This window comes from Morone saxatilis, unplaced genomic scaffold, assembly GCF_004916995.1.
Source record: "Morone saxatilis isolate NCDOM2014 unplaced genomic scaffold, NCSU_SB_2.0 Contig2, whole genome shotgun sequence".
NCBI classification, from domain to species: Eukaryota; Metazoa; Chordata; class Actinopteri; family Moronidae; genus Morone; species Morone saxatilis.
In genome coordinates, this window is record NW_023339762.1 from 25283790 (window position 1) to 25308585 (window position 24796).

The 24796-nt window shown below is 41.6% G+C and overlaps 1 protein-coding gene across 1 annotated transcript in view; it reads left to right on the forward strand.

The window, feature by feature from the left end:
* The window catches only part of lonp2 (lon peptidase 2, peroxisomal), a 22762-nt gene extending 954 nt beyond the window's left edge, over positions 1-21808 (forward strand). Inside the window, exons 2-17 of the mRNA XM_035664715.1 lie at positions 3027-3162; positions 4464-4577; positions 6297-6428; positions 6827-6949; positions 7033-7196; positions 7444-7538; positions 8773-8891; positions 9015-9154; positions 10989-11130; positions 11305-11455; positions 12323-12449; positions 15361-15500; positions 18096-18181; positions 19364-19571; positions 19677-19867; positions 19948-21808. Coding sequence (XP_035520608.1) covers positions 3027-3162; positions 4464-4577; positions 6297-6428; positions 6827-6949; positions 7033-7196; positions 7444-7538; positions 8773-8891; positions 9015-9154; positions 10989-11130; positions 11305-11455; positions 12323-12449; positions 15361-15500; positions 18096-18181; positions 19364-19571; positions 19677-19867; positions 19948-20178 — 2299 coding nt within the window. The 3' untranslated portion in view covers positions 20179-21808. The remainder of the gene's footprint in view (positions 1-3026; positions 3163-4463; positions 4578-6296; positions 6429-6826; positions 6950-7032; positions 7197-7443; positions 7539-8772; positions 8892-9014; positions 9155-10988; positions 11131-11304; positions 11456-12322; positions 12450-15360; positions 15501-18095; positions 18182-19363; positions 19572-19676; positions 19868-19947) is intronic.
* The last annotated feature ends 2988 nt before the right edge of the window (positions 21809-24796 follow it).

The window sequence follows — 24796 nt, forward strand, 5'->3', positions numbered from 1 at the left end:
TTTATGCTATGCTCAGTGTGTGATTTGTTCTAGAAAAATCTACAGTTTAGTGGCCCTGCAGTCAAAAACAGTCAGCCGAGCTCAGAGAAGTGGACTTTAACCTTTGACTGGCAGTGTACCGGTCTGGTTACTCAGTAGCAAAATTCTCCATCTGTCTTATGTATTTTTTATCATTTTTAACAATCATACAGGCTGTTTGTTTTTAAGAAATCTGTGTTTTCTTGCCCCTGACACTTGGCTATTGTTCTGTTAGTTTACTTTACAAGTGAACCAAGTTAAGTAAGTTAAGTTTTCTAGCATGCCTTAAAATCAAGAAGGCCTCGTGACCGCTTATGAAGCTTTGGCAACCCCTAACTGGGGGTCCCGACAAACTCCTGGAAAATATCCTGGAAAACAGTTTATCAAAAAGAGTGGAAACCTTGTCTCAACTTAGCATCTTAGGCCCACACTTTGTCCCCCACGTGCTCCTAAATCAAAAAGATTAAAGGATGCAGAAGTTGAATTTGTGCATGAGAAGAAAGCAAATAATCTGATGTCCCTTGTGTTGTTGTGGTAGACCTCAGTAATGTGAGGGGGGAAAGAGAGATTAAATGCTGGTTATCCAATCAGCATTTCCCCTTACTACGGTGCATGTGTCTTTGATTTAGAGCCACAGCATCAACCACCATCCACACACACACACACACACACACAACTCTGGGGAGGCTGCTACTTAACTTCACATGAAATCCAGGGATTTATTTTGTCCTCGTCACTGCGAGCACATTATCAGAAACATATTATGTGTGTAGGAGGAGGGGGTTAGGCCATGTGTTAGGCAACATTGACCGAGGCTGCAGATTGCTTATTGATGCATAGATACAAGTTGTCAACAGGTTATACTACAATGTCACACATAATCAATACATAAAGTTGTATCTGTTTGTATTTGGCGCAGTGTTTTTCTCATTTGCTACTATTTGTTCTGTTAAAGTCAATTTTAACTGCTCCTTTATTTAAATTCAACTCAGCAACAAGACAAGGTAGTTTTTATTTATAAAGCACATTTCAAACACTGCTTAGTATAGGCAAAGAAAAGCATTTAAATGACATTTAAAAACAATAAAAGAAATGTATTAAGGTCAAATAAAAGGAAACATTAAAAATGAAATGAAATGAAATAGTTACACACAGTGCAGTGATTAGATATATGTTACCCCAAATGCAACAAAGATAAATAATAGTGCACTAGAGGAAAAGAAATCAATGAAAGGCGGAGTTTTTTAATTAGATTTGAATGTAGCGTTTTTGAGATCATCGGGAAGTTGGTTCCATCTGTGTGCACCACAGTAGCTGAAAGCAGCTTCACCCTACTTACTGAGAGAGGAAACCGGGGGCTAATGGTGTTGGGGGATTGGTTAGTGTCTCAACAGAAGGGAGTGAGAAGTGTTGATATTCCTGTTGGTGATGTGGAGAAAAAGGCTTGTCTATCCATATTTATTTATTCATTAATGTGAATATGGAGCTTTTCTGTAGTAAGTGTGTGTAGGGTGGGGGGAGCAGACTGAACATGGCATGGACTTGATAACGGATTAGCTGGATTTGATGACTGAGCAGACTGGACCATTGTCTTTGTTGCCTACCAAGGCAACAGTGGGGAAAGCTAGTGGCACTCTGGGTCCATGCTTGTCCTGGGAACATCGTGTTCTAAGTGCTGTCGCCCTGGTGACCTGGACCGGACGGATATCAGTAGGCCGTATTTTGTGCACAGTCAGTTGTGCTAAGTGTCCAGCTGGAAAGAGGGAGGAGGATTCTGTGGACCTGGGTCTCCAGGGACTTAAAGCTGAGGGTGGAGGTGGGTGCCAAGAGAGGGGAGATAAAACAGGAGATGAGCGGAGGGCTGGGGGCAGGGGGTAAATGTGCCCTTATGACCTTATTAGCCATATAAAGGAGTTGTCAATTGGCCATTTTCTTATTACTTTTGAACTCAAATCTACTAACTAGTAGTTGAATACATCAAGACCTGCGGTATCAGCAGATATCCAAATCCAGGTATATATGAAACAGTGGATTGCTGCATCTCTGCTTTCAAGCACGGCAATCTTGTGATGTCGTCTGTGGAAGTTGTCCGTGGAGAGGGGGCGTGGAGGCATCTTGCAGCTAACAACCTTCAGCTCGTGCCAGAGTCCTTGTTCAGTGCAATGAGATAGCAAAAGGTTTGTCCTATTTGCAGGCCACGCTCGTGCAGTACCGGAGAAGTAAGGAAAAGTGATAAAAATATAGTAGTTTCCTTCTTTGTCTTTCATAAATTAAAATCCTAGTATCCAGGATCCACTGTAACAGCAAAGATAAAACAAAGAGCAGGAAGCAGAATAATAGAACAGAAAAATAGCAAATGATCCTTAGACACAGTTGCAATCTGAGCCGCTCAGCTGTCCAACTATTGGAGCTGTCACCCTAAAAGAAATTCAGATTTTGTGTCAGTAAGTGTGTAAGTGTTTTGACCAGTCTTGTCTTGTTTGAATCATTGAGGCCCCCACACTGTTTTGACAAAGTGTCAGCACCACATATCATTATAATGAGTCCAAAATCACCACAGGGCTGACTAGCTCCTTCTCCTGGAAGTCTTTCTACCAGTGCTCTCATGGTGCATTGAGGAGAATTAAAGCTGCAGGGAAACGATCTGGATGAAGCTGTGGAAACAGGCGAAAATCAAAAGCGCTGTTTATGAAAAATGGACATGTTAATAATGGGCAGGCGAAGACAGCAGAAGTAGTGCAGCTACCCAGTTTGAACCATCACCGCAGCCACATGCTGTTGTTATACTGAACCGTATACTGAGTAAATATGACCCACATCAGCAGGTTTTTGAGAGGTTGCGTCCAGATCAAAGATTGAATCTTGATAAACCTAAAACAGTCAGGGTAGATTATCGTTTATAAGATAATGAATGAAGCTCATCACAGGCCAAATTAGCTCCTCCACTGAGTTGTCAGCCACCTCCTCTGCCTCACTCTCACTTCCTATGTCTCTCTGTCTCTCTGTAGAATTGGTACAGCAGGGATAGCAGTGCAGGTGGTGGGCAGTAACTGGCCAAAGCCCCACTACACCCTCCTCATCACCGGATTGTGCCGCTTTAGTGTGTCAAGCCTGCTGAAGGAGCGGCCATTCGTCCTGGCCGAGGTAAACCTTGTTTAATATGAGACAGAAGTTTAATTAAGATACAATTTTTATTTTCAGCTGATTATACACTAATGAAAACATACATAAAATATTATTTTCCATTTCTGTCAATAAATATTCCTGAATAATACACACTGGACCTTTAAATGCTGGTATTATTGTACATTTTTCTTATTGTCAACAAGTTACACTATGAAAGTGATGGGTTTGATGTTGTTTCAGATTAGCCATGTTTGGCACAACAAAATGAAGGGACCTTTACTTTGATTTTAATTTATTTGAGTTTAACGACAGCAATCACTCAAACTTATTATTAATTACTTATTATTATTATAATACAGTTTTATGATCTTATCTAACTTGGGAGGAAAGGACTCTTATATAGGGGGGAATTTATATTTTTGTATCTCATAGTGTGCCTGATGTGCCTTTTTTTAAACTACACTTAGTGAAAAAGCCCACTATTATTCATCCAGTGAAAGTGTAATATTATTACTACTGTAATTAGTAATAGCAGTACTTTAAGGTGCCCTGTGGAGTTTTCCTGTGAAGTTCTTTTACATTTAGTGTCTCACCAAAATGCAGCACGTGTATCTCTGAGGCCAAACAAATGCATTTTCTTCCTCATTAAAAAATGTTTATTAATAATTGATTTTTAATTGTCTGTTGTTTACATTCATGTGTTTTAGTCTGTTGTCTTTCTTTGCTTTGTTGGCGCATTTGTGCGTCGCTGCTGCCAACTGTCAGCAGAATGTGTGAAACCAGCTGCAGGAACGTGTATCACCTCGCTCCAAAAACTCCACAGGGGTACCTCCAATCTCCTAATATTGTTATTTACACTGAAACACTGTCAAGGGAGTCCCTGTGCCATTATAGTTTTTTTTTTTTTTTATAGGCAATACAGGACTTCAAGCAACTGTCACTCAGTTATTTCAGAAATGCAAATAGATAGATAGATAGATATTCCTTTATTTGTCCCACAATGGGGAAATTCCAATGTAACAGCAGCAAAGTGGATAGAGAAAAAACAGTATAAATAAACAGTAAGTAATAAAAACAGTGAGAATCACAACAACAGATAACACAAATAGCACAAAAATAGTAGCAGCAGTTGCACATGGGCAATAGATTGCACAGTAATTATTGCACATTATTATTATTATTGATGCTGAGATGGGGGGGGGTTACTGGGAGCAGTGCTGGTTGTTAAACAGTGACAGCAGTCTGACAGCAGCATACAAATAAATACACAACTGTGTGTGACTGCAGTATGTGTCTCTCTTATTGCAATACAATTGCAGGTGGAGCAGCTGGATAAACTGGATCAGTACACGACCCCAGCCACAGAGGGTGTCACAGCAGAAGATGGAGAGCTGGGGGAGCTATCCCAGAAGTTCTACCAGGCTGCTGTACAGGTATGTGTGTGTATACCTTGTCTATGTGTGACTGAGAGAGAAGAGAAAAATATTCCCAGAGTGCTTGATTAACTTCATCAAAGGTAAAATATTTACAAAATGACAGGAAAAGACGGCGCTTCTTGTCAATATGCTGGTTTTACCAATCAAATAAACTAGTTACAGGATGTTTACACATCTGACTCCGTCATTTTTAAGGTTAAACTGCTTTATTCGGTGTTCTGAGGAGCACCAGTGGAAGAGGAGCGTCGTTTTGACAGACAGCTACTCCCTCTCAACTTCTGACACCTACATGTTAAAACAACTCTACAATCCAGCCAACAACATAAAGATTAAAGTAAATAACTAATTTCCTAACCAACCACTGTGGCTATAATATATTACACAAATAATATCCACAAATTAAAGTCTGGCATGTGTGCAAAGACCTTCTAGGTGTTTATACAGGAAGATGAGTAATAGGATTGAGGCATCCTCTACTCCCATCGCAGCCCTATATCGTCACACTGTTAAAATAATCGCCTAAGTCATTTTTTGTCAAAATTGTTTTTTTTGCCTAAATCATCTCCTCATGACGCCGGCCACCTATGGTAAAATCGCCTACATCCTCAGTTGATCAGATCATGTGANNGATAATGGCCTATGTCAAGTGTGTGACTTAAGCGGATACGTTTTTTGTGTTTCCTGAAAAAAAATGAGTTAGGCGATTATTTTAACAAGGTGACGATATGCAAACTGCAAAGGGTCCAAAGCCTCCCCCACCATTTCCAACACTTCTCCTTTGACCAGCCAGTCATGACCTGTGATGTCTATGCCACTGGTCTAAAGTAATTTAGGCCCCTATAGGTTCCGCTTTTAACAGAACTACAGAGCATTTCACATGTTACATCTTACATGTTACATTACACATGACGTGTGCTGGACAACATGCGTGGCAGCACTGCCTTCACCCTGCTGTGCATGGAGTTGTTCCTCTCACACATCCACAGCCAATTGAGACTGATTGAGCGCAACAAACCTTTAAAGGAGTGTTTGTTCGGTCTCTGACACTGTGACATGTTGCTTTGGTTAATAAGGGTGAAGAATAAACTATGATGGGAAGGCAGGGGTCAGTCACTCTCTATTACCTCCTGAGTCTAACCCAACTGCTGGGGTCAGCGTTGTAGGTAACAGATTTGACACCAGCCCGATAAAGTAGCAGCAAAAAGTAGCAAAAACCAAAATAGAAAAATAAAAAACATATGCAAAGTCTAGCTTTTTAAATCCAACATGTTTACGTCCATGTTTACTAGCTAAGAGTCTTCTTCTTTCCTCTATGACAGTAAACTGAATATCTTTGTGTTGCAGGCAAAACATTTTATGACATTTTATCGACCAAACAACAAAGTAATGGGTTAATAACTAATTAATTGAAAAAAAGGCAGATTAATTGATGATGGAAAAAAAGAAAATCATTAGTTCCAGCCCTGCTTACAATTATTGAGGTCAGGACATCGGCAGGTTTCTCTCTTTTAGTGTTTATACCACAGCTGGTTTCACTCTTGCCAGGTGTGAATTCCTGGAACACTCTGTGGGTGGATCTCAGAATTCGTCAAAATAACCAGAAACAGTCTTATTCATAAAAGCAATAAACAGTGATTAACTGGAACACATATTTAATTGTTTTAGTAAATCTAATCCCATGTATCTTTGTGTGTGTGTATGTGTGTGTGTGTGTAGTTGTTAGGTATGTTGGACATGTCGGTTCCAGTCGTGGCTAAGTTCAGGCGTCTTTTGGACAGTCTGCCCAGGGAAACTCTACCTGACGTGGTGGCCTCCATGATCCGCACCTCAAACAAGGAGAAGCTACAGGTAACGGATAAGGATTACTGCTTCAGTTTGACCCAAAATGCAAACTTGATACTTAAAAACAGTTAGAGACGTGGGGATGCTGGGAATCTTAACCCTCTCCAATCCAGAAGGTGGGTAAGGCACTAAAGGGAAGTTTGGTCCATGAACTCTGCCTGGATAACGGGCTGGTCTGATGACGGGTTACGTGATTGCTGTGACGTCGGCTTGAGTTTCTCCAAAAGTTGATTCCGTTTCAACTTTTCGCACATTCAGGGTCCCTGGGTCTGATCTTAAGCTGCGACAGGATGGCGTCAAAGAGAAAAAAAAATTCAATAACTTAGACTTAGTAAAGGAGGTTTAATGTTTTTAAAATGTTCTAAAATCAATATATTTTTTGTATGTCCATGGGTGCTGTAAAGGTCCTGGATGCGGTGAGCTTGGAGGAGCGATTTAAGAAGGCTTTGCCTATGTTGACCAAGCAGATAGAGGGGCTAAAACTGCTGCAGAAGACCAGAAAAATAAGTCCTGACAATGAGAAGAGGGTAACAAACATTTGCATTTCTCCTTTTCCTCTCAATGTCTGCGTTCATACGCCCATTCACCTCTCTGCGTCTCATCTGTTCAGGTGTTATCGGTGCGTAAAGGTGGAGTGTTCCCTGGTCGGCAGTTCAACCTGGACGGGGAAGATGAAGATGAGGATGGTGATGACACTGCAGTCTTGGAGAGGAAGGTCCACGGGGCCAACATGCCTGAAGCTGCGCTCAGAGTTTGCCTCAAAGAGCTTAAGAGGTGAATTTATACCCTGATTAAACCTTCAGCTCGGGGCTGGGCGATGCTTTTTATAGTTTTATCAACATAAAATATAAAATAACATAATATAAACATTTAATTGTGCAAAAATGACTTGGTTTAGAATATATGTTTTGATAAAAAGAATACATACACGGCCCTACTCTGTTTAATGCGGGATTTCACTGATGTGTCCTGGTCCTCAGTCAGACTGCTGCTGCATTTAATCTTATTCATTTGTGTTTAGATTGAAGAAGATGCCTCAGTCCATGCCCGAGTACGCCCTGACCAGAAACTACTTGGATCTAATGGTAGAATTACCATGGAGCAAAAGCACCAAGGGTAAATGGAGAGTCACGCACCCTGTCAGATGCCTCAGATACGGTTTGAGATCTTTAATGCTCCCCCACTGTGTCTGTGTACCATGGCCAAGCAATTCCAACTGTCAGTGATGCGTGATAGCTGTGGCATTGTTGGAAGCCATCTTTTTTCACTTTTAATGGAGCTAAGCTAACAGAGCCTAATATTTAAGCAATGCTTAACATGTGGCGGCTGGAAGATCGTGGTGATAACTGTGCTGAATATATCAACGTAATCAGTCTCGTATTTTTCTGGTGCATTTCTTTTACTTAGAAGCGTGTCTGCCGGAGCTCTCTGTTGTTTTTGGACTGACTCAAACGATTAATGTCAAAATGAGGTTTTTCACATAAAAGGAATTTGCTTTGGTTGATTTTGATGCGTAAGAATAAACATGGTAAGAGAAATAAGAGTCTGTGTTCACCACCAAACAACAGGTAGACTAGGTTAGCCACTAGCTGGTGAGCATAGTGGAGCATTTCACATCTAAAAGAGCAAAAGATAAAAGACTTACATTCATCACGTTGTCAGAAAGTCGACTCCAGATGAAGCTATTGTTGCTCTGTATCTGCTAACTTCGCTGCCCCTCTTCTCATGAAGGATGCACATTTTATTGATACAAATTACATTATTGATTCTGCGTAATGGCCCAATTCTTTATTGTTTCCTGTGTGAAAAAGCTTTAAGTTTTACCTTCTTATTCTATATAAGATTGAATATTTACCCTTGGTAACAGTTCCTAACCTGTAGTTTTTACACACAGGGTAAGAAAAGGTAAGATTTAGTGAGGAAAGAGAAATGATTTAATATTCCAATTCTAATGGATCGGACGATTTAAAACCAGTTCTAAAGCAGCTTTAAATAAAAAAATTTACATCATTATATCACTCATGTCTAAAAGAGAACCTGCACTATCTCAATCCCATGGCGACAATCTGCCACGTATACACATATACAGCCATACCATACAAAGAGAGAATGTATTTGCAGTGGTCAGCCACAATATCAGACTCCTCAACAGATTCCTCAACCTCTTCGTCCTCTTTCTCAAATTTCATCTCATCCCTCTGTTACTGCAGCTCCCACCTCACCTCACTGTCTTCACCTTGAGTAACTTAAATGTTATCTCTTTCTTTCTTGGATCCATCCATCTCGTCTACATTTGCCCCACCCAACACACACACACACACACACACTCACACACACTCTCTCTCTTCAGACTGTCTGGACATCCGAGCCGCTCGTACTTTATTGGACAACGATCACTACGCCATGGACAAGCTGAAGAGACGCGTGCTGGAGTACCTGGCTGTTAGACAGCTGAAGACTACACTGAAGGTGCTTCTTTTAGATATCTCCGTCCATTGCACGTGTAAACTTTATATATTGCACGAAGCAAGATGGATGTCCGTAATGAGCACCATCATATCTGTGAATTTCATGCTGCTGCTGTGTCTTTAGGGCCCCATCCTCTGCTTTGTGGGACCCCCAGGAGTTGGTAAGACCAGTGTGGGACGCTCCATAGCCAGGACTCTGGGCAGAGAGTTTCACCGCATTGCTTTGGGAGGCGTCTGTGACCAGTCTGACATCCGAGGACACAGGTACGTTGATAAGATAGCACTGCTTGAGGTCCATAAGAGCAGATGTTTTCTGACCCCAGTATAGATGTTGAGTTTAGTGGGGCCATAAATGAAGGTGGACCACACAGGTAGAGGCGAGTCCAGGACAGTTACAGATACATACTACTACTACATATGTCCTGAGATGTGTCAATTTATGGACTGAGATTAGAGGTGATTCCTCTTTTAATATTTACTGAACTTGCAGGGGGGTCTTGTCTCTTTAATCCCACAAGCTGCCGGGGGATTGATTGATTTCTGTGGATAATGCTTAACCTAAAAAGTTTATGGCTGCTGCTATATAAGAAGTTCAGCGCCCCCTCACATAGCGTTTCCCATTCACTGTCTTTAAAAGAACAGCCCAGGTCTCGTTCCCGTTTAATCCTACCGTTTGAGGGTGAAGCAGCGTGTCATTTTGTAATCTAGTTTCAGGACACGGATAATTGAAACACCAACTATAACAACATGCCTCAGCAGCATAAATATATTGTTTTTATGGTTGGAGATTACATTGGCTTTGTGGATGTGTTTTTGAGCGCAGTGCTCTCTGCTTGAGGGTGAAACATGAGCCCTCATTAGTCAAGTATTTGGATTGCATTCCATACATAATCATCACACTGAGAAAAGTAATTAAACACAGTTAGAAAATAATAACCATTTTTTCTTAAAAGACTCCAGTTGGAGAGGGGGAATGAAATCCATCCAGTCCATTTGGAACAGTTTAATATGGTGGCTTAAGCCTAGAAAATCCGCCCGATGTTTCTCCAGCGTGCCTGGAAGTCCACCTGTCTATAATTTAAAAGACTGATGATTAAAACACACATGTTCATGTTATGGTCTAGCAGTTGAAAGGCAGCGGAGCTTAATCCGAGGTGAAGCCATTTATAAGATCTGATAGCACATCAGCAGTGGGACCTCCACATTCAGACATGTCCTCAGAAAAGTTAACCAAATGGTCAAAGTACCACATCAGAGGCAAATATGTCGGGGACTTTTACGTCAATTATCCCGGGAACGCTTAAATCAATTATGTTGTAACCTTGGATAGACATTAGCGCTGCTAAGCTGCAGACCGAGGGCATCACTAATGTCATTTTCTGTGTTAATCTGTGTGCAGCTGAATGAACAGTGAGCCTGACAACCATAAATGTGGACTAAAAACTAGGGGATCAATTCGAGGAATAACTGCGTTTTTTTCTCATAGATCTAGTAAAATTTACTGCAACTCAAACAATAAAATCCTCATGAACTACAGCATATTAATTGACTCACACGTATCTTTTGTAACCAGTCAGTAAAAAAAAAAAAAAATAATCATTAGAGTTGAGCAGGGCAGCAGAGTTTATCTCAGGGTTGCAGGGTTGATGCTGGTATTTTAAAGGAAGAGTAAATAGAGTAAAGAGAGTTGAGACTCACTCTTCTCTCAGCCAGATGAGAAACATGTGTCCATCATACCAACAGCGGGAGTGCAAGAGATAAAGATGGCATGTCTTTAACGGTTCATTATACAATTTGTTCAACTCAAAAATAAAAGATTCTCTCAAAGGTAGACCACTTCAGTATTTTGAGTGGTTGTGTATTTTCTTTATTTTATTTCCTTTCTTTTAACCCCAGAAACTTCACATTTCATGCTTTCAGCTTGTGAGCACTGCTTTCATTAGGTAATTTCGTCACGGAGAACATTGCTGCGATTTTGTTTTTCAGGTTTTATTATTGTTGAGTAGTAATGCTTGTAGATGAGTTTGTTACCAGTGCGACCATGCAGAGTTATTTTCAGTTTGTTTGAAATTGAGTGGAATCCTTCCCTTTTCTCTAGACGTACGTATGTCGGGAGCATGCCCGGCCGCATTATCAACGGTTTGAAGACCGTAGGCGTCAATAATCCTGTGTTCCTCCTGGACGAGGTGGACAAACTTGGGAAGAGCCTTCAAGGAGACCCTGCGGCTGCACTGTTAGAGGTCGGCTCTGTTTCTCTCTTTCACATTACTTGTGTAGTCGTATCGGATGTCTTCACTGAACAGAACCGTCCAGTGCTCCCGACCTAACCTGCCAGTTAACCTTAACCCTTGTTAAAACTGCTAATAAGTATTGGTTGTGCTTCCTCATCAGGTTTTCTCTGCATGTTTCCTTAGGTCCTGGACCCGGAGCAGAACCACAGCTTCACAGACCATTACCTCAACGTGGCCTTTGACCTCTCCCAAGTGCTGTTTATTGCCACTGCAAACACCACAGCGACCATTCCCCTGGCCCTGCTGGACCGGATGGAGGTGCTGCAGGTACCAGGTGGGTTTAGGTCTGTTTGATCTTGATGACAAACTCTTGTTCTGGTGATAGCTAATCCCAAACAGAGTGCAGTCTGTGTGATTGGATTCACGGCAGTGGAGTCAGGGAACAGATGAAACAACAACTCCATGTCCAGCTTTGTCTACAAAAAACACCTTCAGCCATCACCACAGTTTAATGGCAAAACATTGTTATCTTCTAAAACATGTTTAAAGAACATCAGAGATAACACAGTGTTGTGTTTAACAGTCGTATATCCATGTATCTCAGTCCAAGATCAAAATACAACTGCATTAAATCCAAGAGAGATTGTTGAGGGGGACAGAGACAGATGAACTGTAGATAATGATAACCTGTGTTATGACCTACAATGAAGGGCAGATATTTCTTGCTTACTGCATTGTTTTTATTACACACTCTAACATACAGTAGTATTTGAGGGAACAAAGTGGGGCTGCACAATATATCTTTTTTGCGATCACGATTTTAATTTTTGTTTAAAAATGTTTTTCTTACATCTGGAAAACAGGATTAGCAATCTGGGGTATCTTCATTATAATGCTGTTTTAATACATTTTACCCTTAATTGCGATTTCATCATTCTGGAAAAAGACAGTTGGTTGTTGAGTGTCACGCTACGGGTGATAGTAAAAGGGAAACAAACAGTGGCTAGGAGCAAGCCGCGGCTAATGCTCAAGGATGCATTAGCCGCTACTAGCATTACGCACCTTCCACCAAACTTTTGGCACTCAAGTTGCATTGTGGGTAAAGTAGGAGCCGGGTTTTCTCTGGCTATACCTCTGCTTCTGTTGCATCGATGTTGAATCTGTAGAGTGGACTTTTAAAGTGCGTCTGTGTGTGTTTCAGGCTACACGCAGGAGGAGAAAGTGGAGATAGCTCACCGTCACCTCATCCCAAACCAACTTGAGCAGCATGGATTAACACCACAACAGCTGCATATACCGCAGGACACCACGCAGGATATTATCAGCAGGTCCACACAAACACACACACACACGCACACACAGGGAGCACGGTGAAATGTGGTTCTCATTGCAGACTGTGTCACATCCTGTCCAGTAGTTGAGTTGAAATAGTGTTTGCAAAGATGAAAATGTACTCAATATGTTTTTGGAATGCTGTATGCTCGTAGATTCATGCGTATGAGCTGATGAACAAATTCAAGGCAAATTTAATTTTTTTTTGCATTAATAATGTGAAACTGCTAAGTAACTAACTAAAGATATCAAATAAATGTAGTGGAGTGGAAGTATAAAGTAGCATAAAACGGAAATACTTAAACACAGTCACCTCAAAATTGTACTTACTTACAGTAAAGATTTTTACTGCAAATGTATATTGTTCCAATTATCAGTTTCCTTTATTACTAATAATCACTGTCTGTATCGGTGCTGAAAACCCGCTGATCAAGAAGTAGTGGTCACCTGGTTAAGCTGTCAGAGGCAGTTCAGCAGCATCATACAATACAAGGCTTTTAGGGAAGAGGAGAGCTCCTTTGTCTCCTGTGTGAGACTGCTGTAGGTCACATTAACAATAGCTGTACCGGCCACGTGTACGGGCCAGGCAGGTAACCATTATTCTACTCCTCAGTGCTGCCCCTCGCTGGGATTTAGTGTGAACTTTACGCAGATCTTCTTTGTGTGTTTGATTCACCAATCAGCATACCAGACCATTTAACAGTTTGATTGAGGGGGTTTCTGTTTCCAAGCCATGACAACAAAGAAAAAGATGGAATTGATTGAATAAAAGTGCGATAAAACGAGGTCATCATGGTTGTGTCGAACAGAACAGACGCTGGTGCCCCGTTCTGCCCACAGCTTCTGATGTGGACATCGTCATCGTTCACTGGAAATCTCCTGCATTTAGCCTGCGAAGGACCGATCCGGTGTGTGATATGTGCAGCAGAGCGCTCGGCCAGCTGGCAGCTCACGTCTGAGGCTAACTTGGAATTCCACTTCTGGTCATCAGAGTGTATCATTAAGTTGTCAAGTGGTTTAGTGGCAACTTGTTTTGAATGCTGACCAGTGCTTCTTTGGCAGGATGACCTTTTGATTAGAGAAAACATCTTTAAGCCAGATGAATGAGTGCGGCCGTCTGTGTTTCAGATTTGAGTCATGCCTTGGACCTCCAACAGTTCTTGGCTGTTTAACTCACTCTAAGCTGTTTTAAAACATTAGAGCTGCAGCTTGTTTTCACTATCAGTCTGTCTGTTGATGATGTTTAGATTGATTGCTTAATCATTTAGTCTAAATGTTCTAAAACGTCACATTGGGCTCTAAAAAGTCTTTTTTCTCTATTTCCTGACATCTTTAAGTTGCTTGTTTATCTCATCAAAGTCCAATTCCAAATGCGTTTAAGTTACAGTGATATAAAACAAAGAAAAGCAGCAAATCCTGATCCAGTTATCTCTCAGTGGATTAATCTATTAATCAATTCAATTCAATACAATTCAATTTTATTCGTATAGGCGCCAATACATAAGCAGAAAGTTTATCTCAGGACACTTTTAAACAAATAGAGCAGGTCTAGACCGAACTCCTTTTAAACATTTACAGAGACCCAACAGTACCACCATGAAGCAAGACCTTGGCGAACCTGAGGCAAAGAAAAACTGCTTTTAACCCAGGTCAGAAACCTAAAAGGACAGACCTTCGGCTCTAGGTGGTGGTCATCTGCCTTTGAGCCCAGTGAGTGAGTGAGTGAGTGGAGAGAAGAGAGAGAGAGAGAGAGAGAGAGAGAGAGAGAGAGGAGAGAGAGAGAGAGAGAGAGAAGGAGAGAGAGAGAGAGAGAGAAGAAGAGAGAGAGAGAGAAGAGCAGAAGAGAGAGACAAACAGTAGGCAACAACTACATTTTTTTAATAGTAGTGACCGATCATGCGAAAAAGAAAGAATGACAGCAAGCAACCGATGGGGGGAACAGCGAGCAGCGACAACAGTAACAACAGTAAACAAATGTAGCAATAATAAATACTTAATAATAACTAATAATAATTAACACAATAATATCATCAGTGATTTTTAGCAATTGGTACGTACAAAGCCCAGGAGCCATGGCAGGAAGGCTCCACCAGGATCCATGAGAACCTGTGAGACGAGAAAGCACAAGAACTCCGGGGAAGAAGTGAAGTTAGTAACGTAATGGGACATGAATGAGTCAACAGTTTCTTGCAGCAGTAGTGTGGTTCTGATGGTAATATTTGTGAGTAACAGTCAGTTTTAAATTGTCTTTGCCATGTTTAAAAAGTAATCCGCCAACATGAATCTACTGATGCAGAGGCTTCTGGTCCTTACAGATGGTGAGCAGTATGCTGCCTGCAGACCTGCAAGCCTCTGTGCAACACTCGCTGCACTCCCGTCTGGTTACTATAGAAACAGCCAACAGCACACAGCTAGGAGCTCATCCTTCGAGGGATACTCCTGATTTCACTGGCTGGAAAAAACAAACTTAAAATGATACAAAAAAACAAAAAAAACAGAAGAGGTTGGGATGGTTTGAGGGTAAAAAAAAGTGAAGAGGATTCAGTCGAAACCAGATTGGTTAACAGACGTGTCAGACTGCTCCACAGACAGTATGAGATGTCATTGTTGTCAGGACTTCAAGTATTTAAGCAAATCCAGCTCTTTTCAATAGGGTGGTTTTTAAATCTGTTGTCATTCAACACTTTGTTGGTTTGTTCCTTTAGATGCAGCACTGATACAGATTCAGAGTTTCAGGCCCACACAGTAGCAGCTCCAACCAAGATGAAGTATTGTTCCTGACTGTTTTGTGCTCTCGACCCAATCTCTGACTCTCACTGATCCACTCCTAGCAATGGAAGCTGAAGTGCCAGTGAAACCTCCACCTAATTGTGTTCATCTGTTGTGTGTCTGTGTTTGTTGCTGTAGGTACACTCGTGAGGCAGGCGTGCGCTCCCTGGAGAGGAAGATTGGGGCCATCTGTCGAGCCGTGGCTGTGAAGGTCGCTGAAGGTCACAGAGTCACTAAGACGGAGGCTTTGACCCCCGAGTCCCAAACCCAGCAGGGAGGTGAGCTCTCAGTCTGTGTCTCTGTGGACTGATTCAGAGGTGGAGGAATAATCTCACAAGGCAGCTGTGTTTGCCTTTTATCTCAGTTTGAATTAAGGGAGGAAAAGGAGTGAATGAATTGTTGCTATATTAATAATATTGTTGCATTACTACCAGCAGAAGCAACTTTAAGTCCAAAACTCTAGACCAGTTTACTTCGCGGCTCATTTTGTTTTGGTGCGTTTCCTTTTTCAAGTTCTGACAACAGCCTGCCAGAAATTCTCCCGATTGGTCCGAAAGTCCAAACAATCCAACAAAATGTTTTCACGCTAGTTTGATCCGGACCTAGACCAGCTTCTTTCACCAGATAAAGGTTCGGCTGTTTGGTCCAGACAGTGGTCCGGGGAAGGTTTCACACTTTTTAATTTTGGTTTCAGATCAAACTGTCCAAAAGTCCGCACCAAACAAGGCAGGTAGAAGGACCGTCAGTAGACCTGCGCTCAGGTTGAAGGGGGATAGAGGTATGCTGGGAATTAAATGAGGTCACTTAACTCTAAAAAGCACGGGTATGATTAATAATATAAATGATGGACCTGTTCCATTTAGGTGCTCCAGTTCCAGGGTCCTGGTATTGTTCCTGCTGGCTCACTGTCCTGACTTACTGTTACACCTGTGCTCTTCCTGCTACAATAAGTAGCTATATCTCTCACATGAGGAAGTTGTCTCACATTAACAGAGATGTCAGCCACAGTCTGTACACTCCACACACATCTCTAATTAGTAACGATGAGAGGAAACACATGTGTGGGTGTCTCACAGCCACAGAGCAACAGCTGTTTAGCACAAGGTGGCGCTAGTCCGTTTGAAAGGAATCAGCCACACTGAGCAGACTTAGTACTGCAGAGTAAATCAGCTTGAATATTCATGAGTGGATTATTTGTTAGACAGACAAACAATTCCTACATAGACAGACTCTTTGACTTACAGTCTGTTTTTATAGACCCTCTAATATGTGTGATAAATAGTAATATCATTTAAACAGTATTTCATGTCAGCTGCTGGATGCCTGAAGAATAACAATATGTCTTTCAGTAGCTGTGTAATGAGGTGGATAATGTGCAGCCAGCTGGTCTTCATTAGAAAATAAACCCTGTCAAGACTTCTGTCAGAATGTTTGCTGGAGACTAGCTCATTGTACATTATCTCTTACTCATCTGGTAATGATATTAGGAAGTCATACTTTTTATTTGTCTGCAGGATTCACAGTAGATTAAAATGTGTCTCTTAGACCCTTCGTTAGAGTGACTTAAAGAACGAGTGTACATTGGATAAACAGAGGGTGTAAGCTGTTGTTTGGTGCTACTTTGTACAGAGCCCTCTGTGTTGCCAGGTAACTGATGTCATAGGACCACCACCCCAGCACAAACATCTCTGTGTGTGGGGTGCTGTCTGTGTGTGTGTGTGTGTTGTTGCGTGGCGCGCCTCTCGTGTTGTGTGTAAATGATGTGTGGTCTTGTGCAAGTATTTTGCATTTTTCCATGGGGATAGTGTGTGTTTGATGTCTCTCACTGTTTGATGTATATCTGTGTTTGGTTTTCTGTGTTTGCATAATGTCAGAAAGAGAGTGTGTGTGTGTGTGTGTAAACAGCTAGAATTGCCAAGTCTCAGTTACAGTATGTTGTCACCCGTCACTCTTCTTTCTGCCTCTCTCTCTCCTCTCTCCTCTCTCTTTCTTCTCTCTCTTCTCTCCTCTTCTCTCTCTCTCTCTCTCTCTCTTCTCTCTCTCTCGATCTCCTCTCTGAGGCCTAACTTCCATCATTTTATTCCTCTATACAGTATGCGCCGGCAGTGCACTTATGTAACGTGATTATTCTTCATACTCAGCAGTCACCTGATTCCATAAACATTGATGTGAATGAGAAATGTTTTTCCTTTTTATCTGTTGGATTCTTCCAATGGAACATCTCACCCAAAGTGTGAAATCTATGCGTATGTAGTAGATGTTGCTTCCGGTGCCGCTGATACAGCCTAAAATATGATCCGATACAGCGTCATTTATTAGCCACAAAACATCTGGGCATCTTTATTCCTGGCAAAGTCATGACCCCCCTACTCTGATTCTGATTGGCTTACCCTGATATTCTCTCCTAACCAATTATCCAGACCCAAACCAGCAATAAGAGAATCAGAAATCAGAATAGGGCGTTTGATTGCCAAGTAGGTTTTCACATCCAAGGATTTTCCTTGATAAACTGGTGTATAACAATTAAACAAAGATAAATAAAGATAAAATAGAGACAATAAAAAGAGACAACATATACAAATATTAAAAAGAGAGATGTACAATATGACTAATGATTAATGAAGAGCTGTACAGGAATGTGCAAGTTAGTGAGCACTAGCCAATCAGAGGCAGGTGCCATGCATTGTGCTGCCAGTGGGTGCTGAGTGACGTAGAAGAGTTGATTTCTGGTAGTGGAACGTTAGCCAGAGCTAGCTAAATGTCAACAATTTGACTGACTGAGTTCTATGGCATTCATTCTCTGTATTTGTTCCTGACGACCAACATCCAACAGCACGGCTCAGTAGGGTTCATGTTCTTTCATGTGTGTTCAGACAAGGTGGCGCCTCCAGAGATGCCCATAGTGATCGACCACATCGCCCTGAAAGACATCCTGGGACCTCCGCTGTTTGAAATGGAGGTAAGAGGCAGAGAGACCAGCATCTGCAGATTATTAAAGTTCATACACCACAGATATGTGCAGAATCAACCTCCAAATACTTTTATTTTTACGACCTAGTGGACAGCTTTCGCAGCTCATGAATATAAAGGCAGTCTGAAGACGTCTCACAGCTCCACAACTGCTGCTGTTCAAAGTCAGAATAGATGCAGCAGTAATGCAGCAGCAAGTTGAGATGTCATCATACAGTACAACTAGAACAAAGCACCTCTTTCCTTGCGCCCTGAGAGGTGGTGAAGGATAGATAGAGGAGAGTCTCGCGATACCAGACAATTGGAGAGCTCAGCTTTTAATGGTCTGGGAATTCTTTAAATGCAAAGTAGTTGCTTGAACGTACGCCCCTTAGTTCAAGAACACGCCTTACCTGAAACAATTCTCTCCACCCTATTCTCAAACAAACTGGAAATATAGTGAATCTGTAGCTGGATTCCTCTGTAGTTGCAACAAACAACCAAAGGATTTGGGATCTCTACGACCTTTTGACGTCTCTCAAGGGAACATGACCGCATTGCAGGAAATGCAGGCTAAAACAAAAGAAACTGGACGGCAGACTGACTTCTTGTGGAGCTGTAGTTGAAGTTTCTGTCCTTCTGTCTGATCCTGTCAGATCTTTCCCACTGCTGACTCGCTGTACAGAGTCCACCTGAAAATAGTCAGGGTGAAATTATTACCAGAGGCCACGTGTTGGTACTGTTAATGTTGAACTATGTACAACCAATCACATTGAGATCTTTTGATGCTAATTATATAGAGTTAACATGTTGTGACCCTGTAACACGGCCACAACCATCGCTCGACGGCCAGAAGCATGAACACAAATGCAGATTTAGCTAGCTATGCACTTTATTAGCATGCTGATGCCAAGCAGCAAACCAGAAATTCTTTCTCAGAATTCTCTATTTCTTGTCATATCTTGTCTTCTTCACTTCTTTTTTTCTTTGTTCTTCTCCCCCACTTGTCCTCCTTCATGTCTTTTCATCACTCTCACCATGAAGCCGTGTTTGCAATATGTTTCACTTTCATTCCTGAATATTTGAAGATTACAAACCCTCATTGAAGTCCTTGTGTCTTCAGATTCACTGATACAGCTTTACAGATGTGTTTTATGTATGTGTGTGTGTGTCTGTGTGTGTGTGTTGGAAGGTGTCTGAGCGGCTCACCCTGCCCGGTGTAGCTCTGGGCCTGGCCTGGACTCCCCTTGGAGGGGAAATCATGTTTGTGGAGGCCAGTCGAATGGAGGGAGATGGTCAGCTCACTTTGACCGGTCAGCTGGGAGACGTTATGAAAGAATCCGCCCATCTGGCTATCAGCTGGCTCCGAACGAACGCCAAAACCTACCAGCTCACCAACAGTGGGTTCACACAGATACACATACATACAGATAGACACAGTATATGTCTGTACTGTGCATGCCTTTACAGAAATATAAACTGGATGTTTGTGTGTGTGTTTGCAGTGGTGGGGGGTCCAGATCCGCTAGAAGGGGCAGACATCCACCTCCACTTCCCCGCTGGAGCTGTCACCAAGGATGGCCCCTCTGCAGGTGTTACCATAGTAACCTGCCTAGCCTCGCTGTTCAGCGGCCGGTTGGTCAGATCAGATGTTGCCATGACAGGAGAGATCACACTGAGGGGGCTGGTGCTGCCGGTGAGTTATCGCATCCAACACCTGGTAAAATGTTGATCCGTTCACAGTTTTAACAGACCGGATTGGTCCGTTCTCCTCAGGTGGGCGGGATCAAGGACAAGGTCCTGGCGGCCCACAGGGCAGGAGTGAAGTGCGTCATCCTCCCCAAACGCAACGAGAAGGACCTTGAGGAGCTTCCGGCTAACGTCCGAGCCGACCTTGACTTTGTCGCCGCCGGAAACCTGGACGAGGTGCTGAACACCGCCTTTGATGGAGGGTTTCCAGGGACAGCCAGTACCCACACACACCCTCAGCTGACCAGCAAACTGTAACACACAGATGAAAATACACACACACTGACAATGTGACGTGAAGAAGGCGTTCCTGTTATTCAGCTGGTCCATCAGAGTGCGTGCTCTGCTCTAATGGTGATACGTTATGTTATTAATCTTTAACCCAGTGAAAGGTTCTTTGCTGTTGATATTTTAATTTTTAAGGATTTAAAGGATTATTTTCCTACTGAAGAGATCATTTAAGGTTTATTAAGCTACAATTCAGTTTACACAAAACAACTCCCTTTATGTGACGTTCTACTGGTATGATCAGATATTGGCGAGGGCTGGATATCGGTCAAAAATGTTCAATGCTGATTCCCTGATTTCGATACCGGGTCCTCAAACAATCTTTTTTTCGATACCAATTCTCTAAAATCCATTCTAACAAAAAGAAAATTACATTACGGTACTTTTTGGGGTTCACTCAGTTGTTCTAGGTTGACAAGATTGGACTACATTGACTTATAAATGCAGCAGCACATGGGTGAGCACCTGTTGCCCTCACTGATTTAGTTTGTCACAGTTTGAGTTCAGTGCAGTCTGCCGAGATTGTTTGTGTGTGTGGTGATGGTCTGGATACCTGCAGCCTGTTGGAATGATTGTGTTTATAATCCAGTGTGGCCCAACATCCGTTATTTGTTGGATGTTTTTTTCTATTTTGGGATGAATTAGCTGTGCACATTGTATAACAACAAAGGACTACAGTTAGTATCAGATTTCATATTTAACTTCAACTTTTCTGGCAAAATTAATTAAACTCATTAAATGTCATATGAATCATATAGAGAAAGTGACATAATGGTTGTGGAGACTAGTCATAAATATAACTGTATACATCAATAAATAATATTGCTACTTAAAATAAAGTGTAAAAACTGATATGAAGGTTAGATTTCCTGTTTTTCGTTCCTGTTCTTCGGTTTTGGCACATATTTAATCATTTATTTATTCCTTTATTTTCCCCCCCACAGCATTTCCCCCAGACTTATTTCCAAGAAACGTGCACTTGAAGAAAAAAATGATGTTAGAAATAGAAACATGGTGTCTGTGAACTTCTGCGTAAAGGATAACGATAATGCGCTCGTATTACTTCTCACTGTCTATTCCAATTATTTAAATGTACTACAAGCAGTTTATAAATGGTTATGAAGTATCCATTTAATACTGATGCTTCTATATGACCTATTTAAACTAACAAGACCATCAGCAACATGTTTCTATATAGTTGGATTCCTCTTGAATTAATAAAACAAGATTTTGTCCACGGGGGCCGCCAGAATCAGCAAAAAAGTTATTTTTTTGAAAGGAACTTTAACAATTTAACTTTATTTTAGAGTTCTTTATTGGAGCTTTATGATATCTAACAGCACTGTGTTCATACAGTATTCCCCACAGATTAGAAGCACTAGTGGTGTGTACCCACAATGCTGTACTTCGGCTGAGGTGGTGACTAAAGAACAGGTTGAAATGACTCTAATTAATGTGAAAATGGGTGGGGTATAAAAACGGTTGCACTAATCACTTTTAAATATAACACAACTCGAATTTCATACTAACTCAAGATGAACTTGTGTCTTTTAATAACTGTAAAAATTGAGAGTTGAATTAAAGATGCTTGAAATCTTGAGTGCTTTTTTTTTTTTTTAATCCCCTCAGATGTTCCTGTCCTTCGCTGAGTGACTGTATTAGACGCACACAGGGATAAAATCACAACAGTATGTGCGTTTGTATACGTGTATCTCGGTGGAATTCACCCTGAAGCAGAAGAAAATAGATTTTCGACTCTGTGCCGCAGATGTGATTTCTTTTTTTCTCTTCTCGCTCTCCCCTGTAGCGATGTAATGTGAAACACCAGCGTGCAGCATCTTTTTTTCCACATTTAGACAGCCATGTCAGGATAAATAGACCCAAGCAGAACATTTTTAACAGATACATAAAAAAAGTATCACATCAAAAGAATTATGCAGGTATAAAAGAGATTTTACACAAAGCACTGACTGTATGCGTTATAAAGAAGATGCAGCAACAACAGCTGTGATGCTTTCTGTCAATTTGACCTTCAATGTAAATCATTTGTCAAATGATAAAAAAAAAAAAAAGTTAATAGTGTGCCCCTAATGTACTAGTGTCTATTCGGAGTAGCAAAAAACCTGCAATAACTGGTCTTGGCCACTTGGGGGCAGCGGTGAGATGCCGTCAACACGACACAATTTGAGTTGTTTTGGTGAACTTGTTAGTGAACTGTTGCTTATTCACACATCCAGCAGATATGGAGCGACACTGCCATCATCAGGAGTCGTGTGTCTGTCCACCTGGCGAATGTGAGTCCAATATTTTAGCTCCAGTTTTGGTCTCCACCGACTTCTGAGGGAAATATATGATAGCTGCTAAATGTTCACCAGCTAGTCACTAACTTTGTTATAAGCAGAGCTGGGTTTGTCATTACAAGTGACCATTCATATTACACATAATCAGTTGATTGTTATAAACATCTTGATAATAGCAGTTTTAAAGGTCCAGTGTGTAATATTGAGGAGGATGTATTGGCATAAATTAATATAATGTTCATAGGTATGTTTTTATAAGTGTATAATCACCTGAAAATAGGAATTATTTTGTTTTCGTTTCCTTAAAATAACGTTTTTATCTACATACGCTGTGAGTCGCCTTCCGTGGAGGCCGCCGTGTTGAACCGCCATGTTTCTACAGTAGCCCAGATGCACACAGTGGCCCTTTTAAAGCAGTGAATAATCAGGTTGGTGTCGGTGACCCTTCCACGTGTAACACGACACACAAAAGCTACCAAACTCACTCAATAAGTCCAATGCATTGCCCACGGAGAGAAAAACATGTTCATGCTTTTAGATTTATTGAAATAACACCTTCACAGTCAACATGTCACAGATAGAAATACATTGTCATATTACTAAGGTGAGTATGTAGCCTGTTGTATACTGTGTTTTTAAGTTCTTGTCCCCCGTGTTGAATGCCATTACCACAGCTCACCTTCCAAGCATGTAGGAGAAACTAAGGTGGCTGTGAGACCCACAAAAGGCCCTATCTATAGCCAGTGTTTGCTTTGTCCATTCTGGGCTACTGTAGAGAGACGGCAGTTCAATATGGCAGACTCTGTAGAAGAGGACGCACTCCCAGTGCGGATACAAACGACTCATTCTAAGGCAACAAAAACCCAATGATTATTATTTACAGGTGATTATACACTAATGAAAACATACCTATGAATATTATATTCATATTTTATCATATTATTATATATTTATCCCAATAGATCCTCCTAAATGTTGCACACTGAACCTTTAAGTTGTATTACTGGCAGCTAAGTAACAGTGTGTGAGGGGTGGTTGGAGCTGAGCAGTAGCAGGTGTATGATCTTCCAGGAAGCTGTTCATCACACAGGCCTGTCGTCAGCCATTTTACTTGATTTGATTTGCTCTGATTTGGTGATGACATGCAGCTGTTTGATGGGAGGCAGTGGAGAAAGCTTACAGCTGTTTAACACACTGCAGCCTTCACCCCGGGAGTGTGTGAGGGATAATGTGAGACTCTGAGGGATGGACTGGCCCAGGATCACATAGTTCTCAGGTATTGTGTTGTACCCAGCTGTTGGAGGAGGTGGTGGAGCAGAAGAATCATTCATCTGACCTATGGTAACACTGGTTGAACTGAGAATTAAGAATAGGCCACCAGTAACTGAGCAACTGACTCTCATACTGGGTGTGCTTGCATGCATTATTCAGCTCCATTCCAGTGCATTTATTTAATACTTTTATTTTGGCGTGTGCTATAAAATGAGATCCCTGGAGCTTCATTAGTCACAACCTGCACTTTGCTCACTAAAGACGACCTTAATGATCCGCGTGCAGGGGTGGACAGAACAACAGGAGCACTGAAAGGTATGCGTGAGTGTTTCTGCTGGACTGCATTATATCGCTGAGCCAGATAAAAGTTTATTAATCTGACTGTCAGAATGTTCGTCCATCTTTCCGTCAAGTCCATCACATAGTGAGAAAGATTATCTGTGTAACTGCCAGATTTCCACGAAAATAATTCATCACTGCCCACATCAAAGAGTTTTTGTTGAAGTTCGTGCTGGAGAAGTGACAAAACTAACTGCACCAGGGGAAAGAAAGGGATGATTGATTGGAGTATGCCGTTAATGGACACCAGTTTGTCCCACAATGCAATGCGCAAAAGGGAATGGAGGACATGTTTGGGAAAAGTAAAACTAAAGTTGTGGTCAAGGAGCAGCATCTCAAAAAAAGAGAAATAAAGCTATAATATGTAACATACAACTAATTAAAACATATCTATGAACATTATAATCAATTTCTGCCAACAGATCCTCCTGAATGTTACACACTGGACCTTTTAAGCATTTTGAAAGTCATCAGTGTTTTGCTCTCTTCATCGGGTTCAGTTGGCTGTGGCGTTCCAAGGTCGCCGCCATCTGACACCTTCATCATAAAGGGTAAAGTATAATCTTATATACTAACAGCCAAAACTTTATAATATGTTCATTAGCTTGTAGGCCATAGAGCTTTGAAACTTACCCAACACGACCCGCCGGGTTCGGGCCCAAAACTGCTGCTGTAGG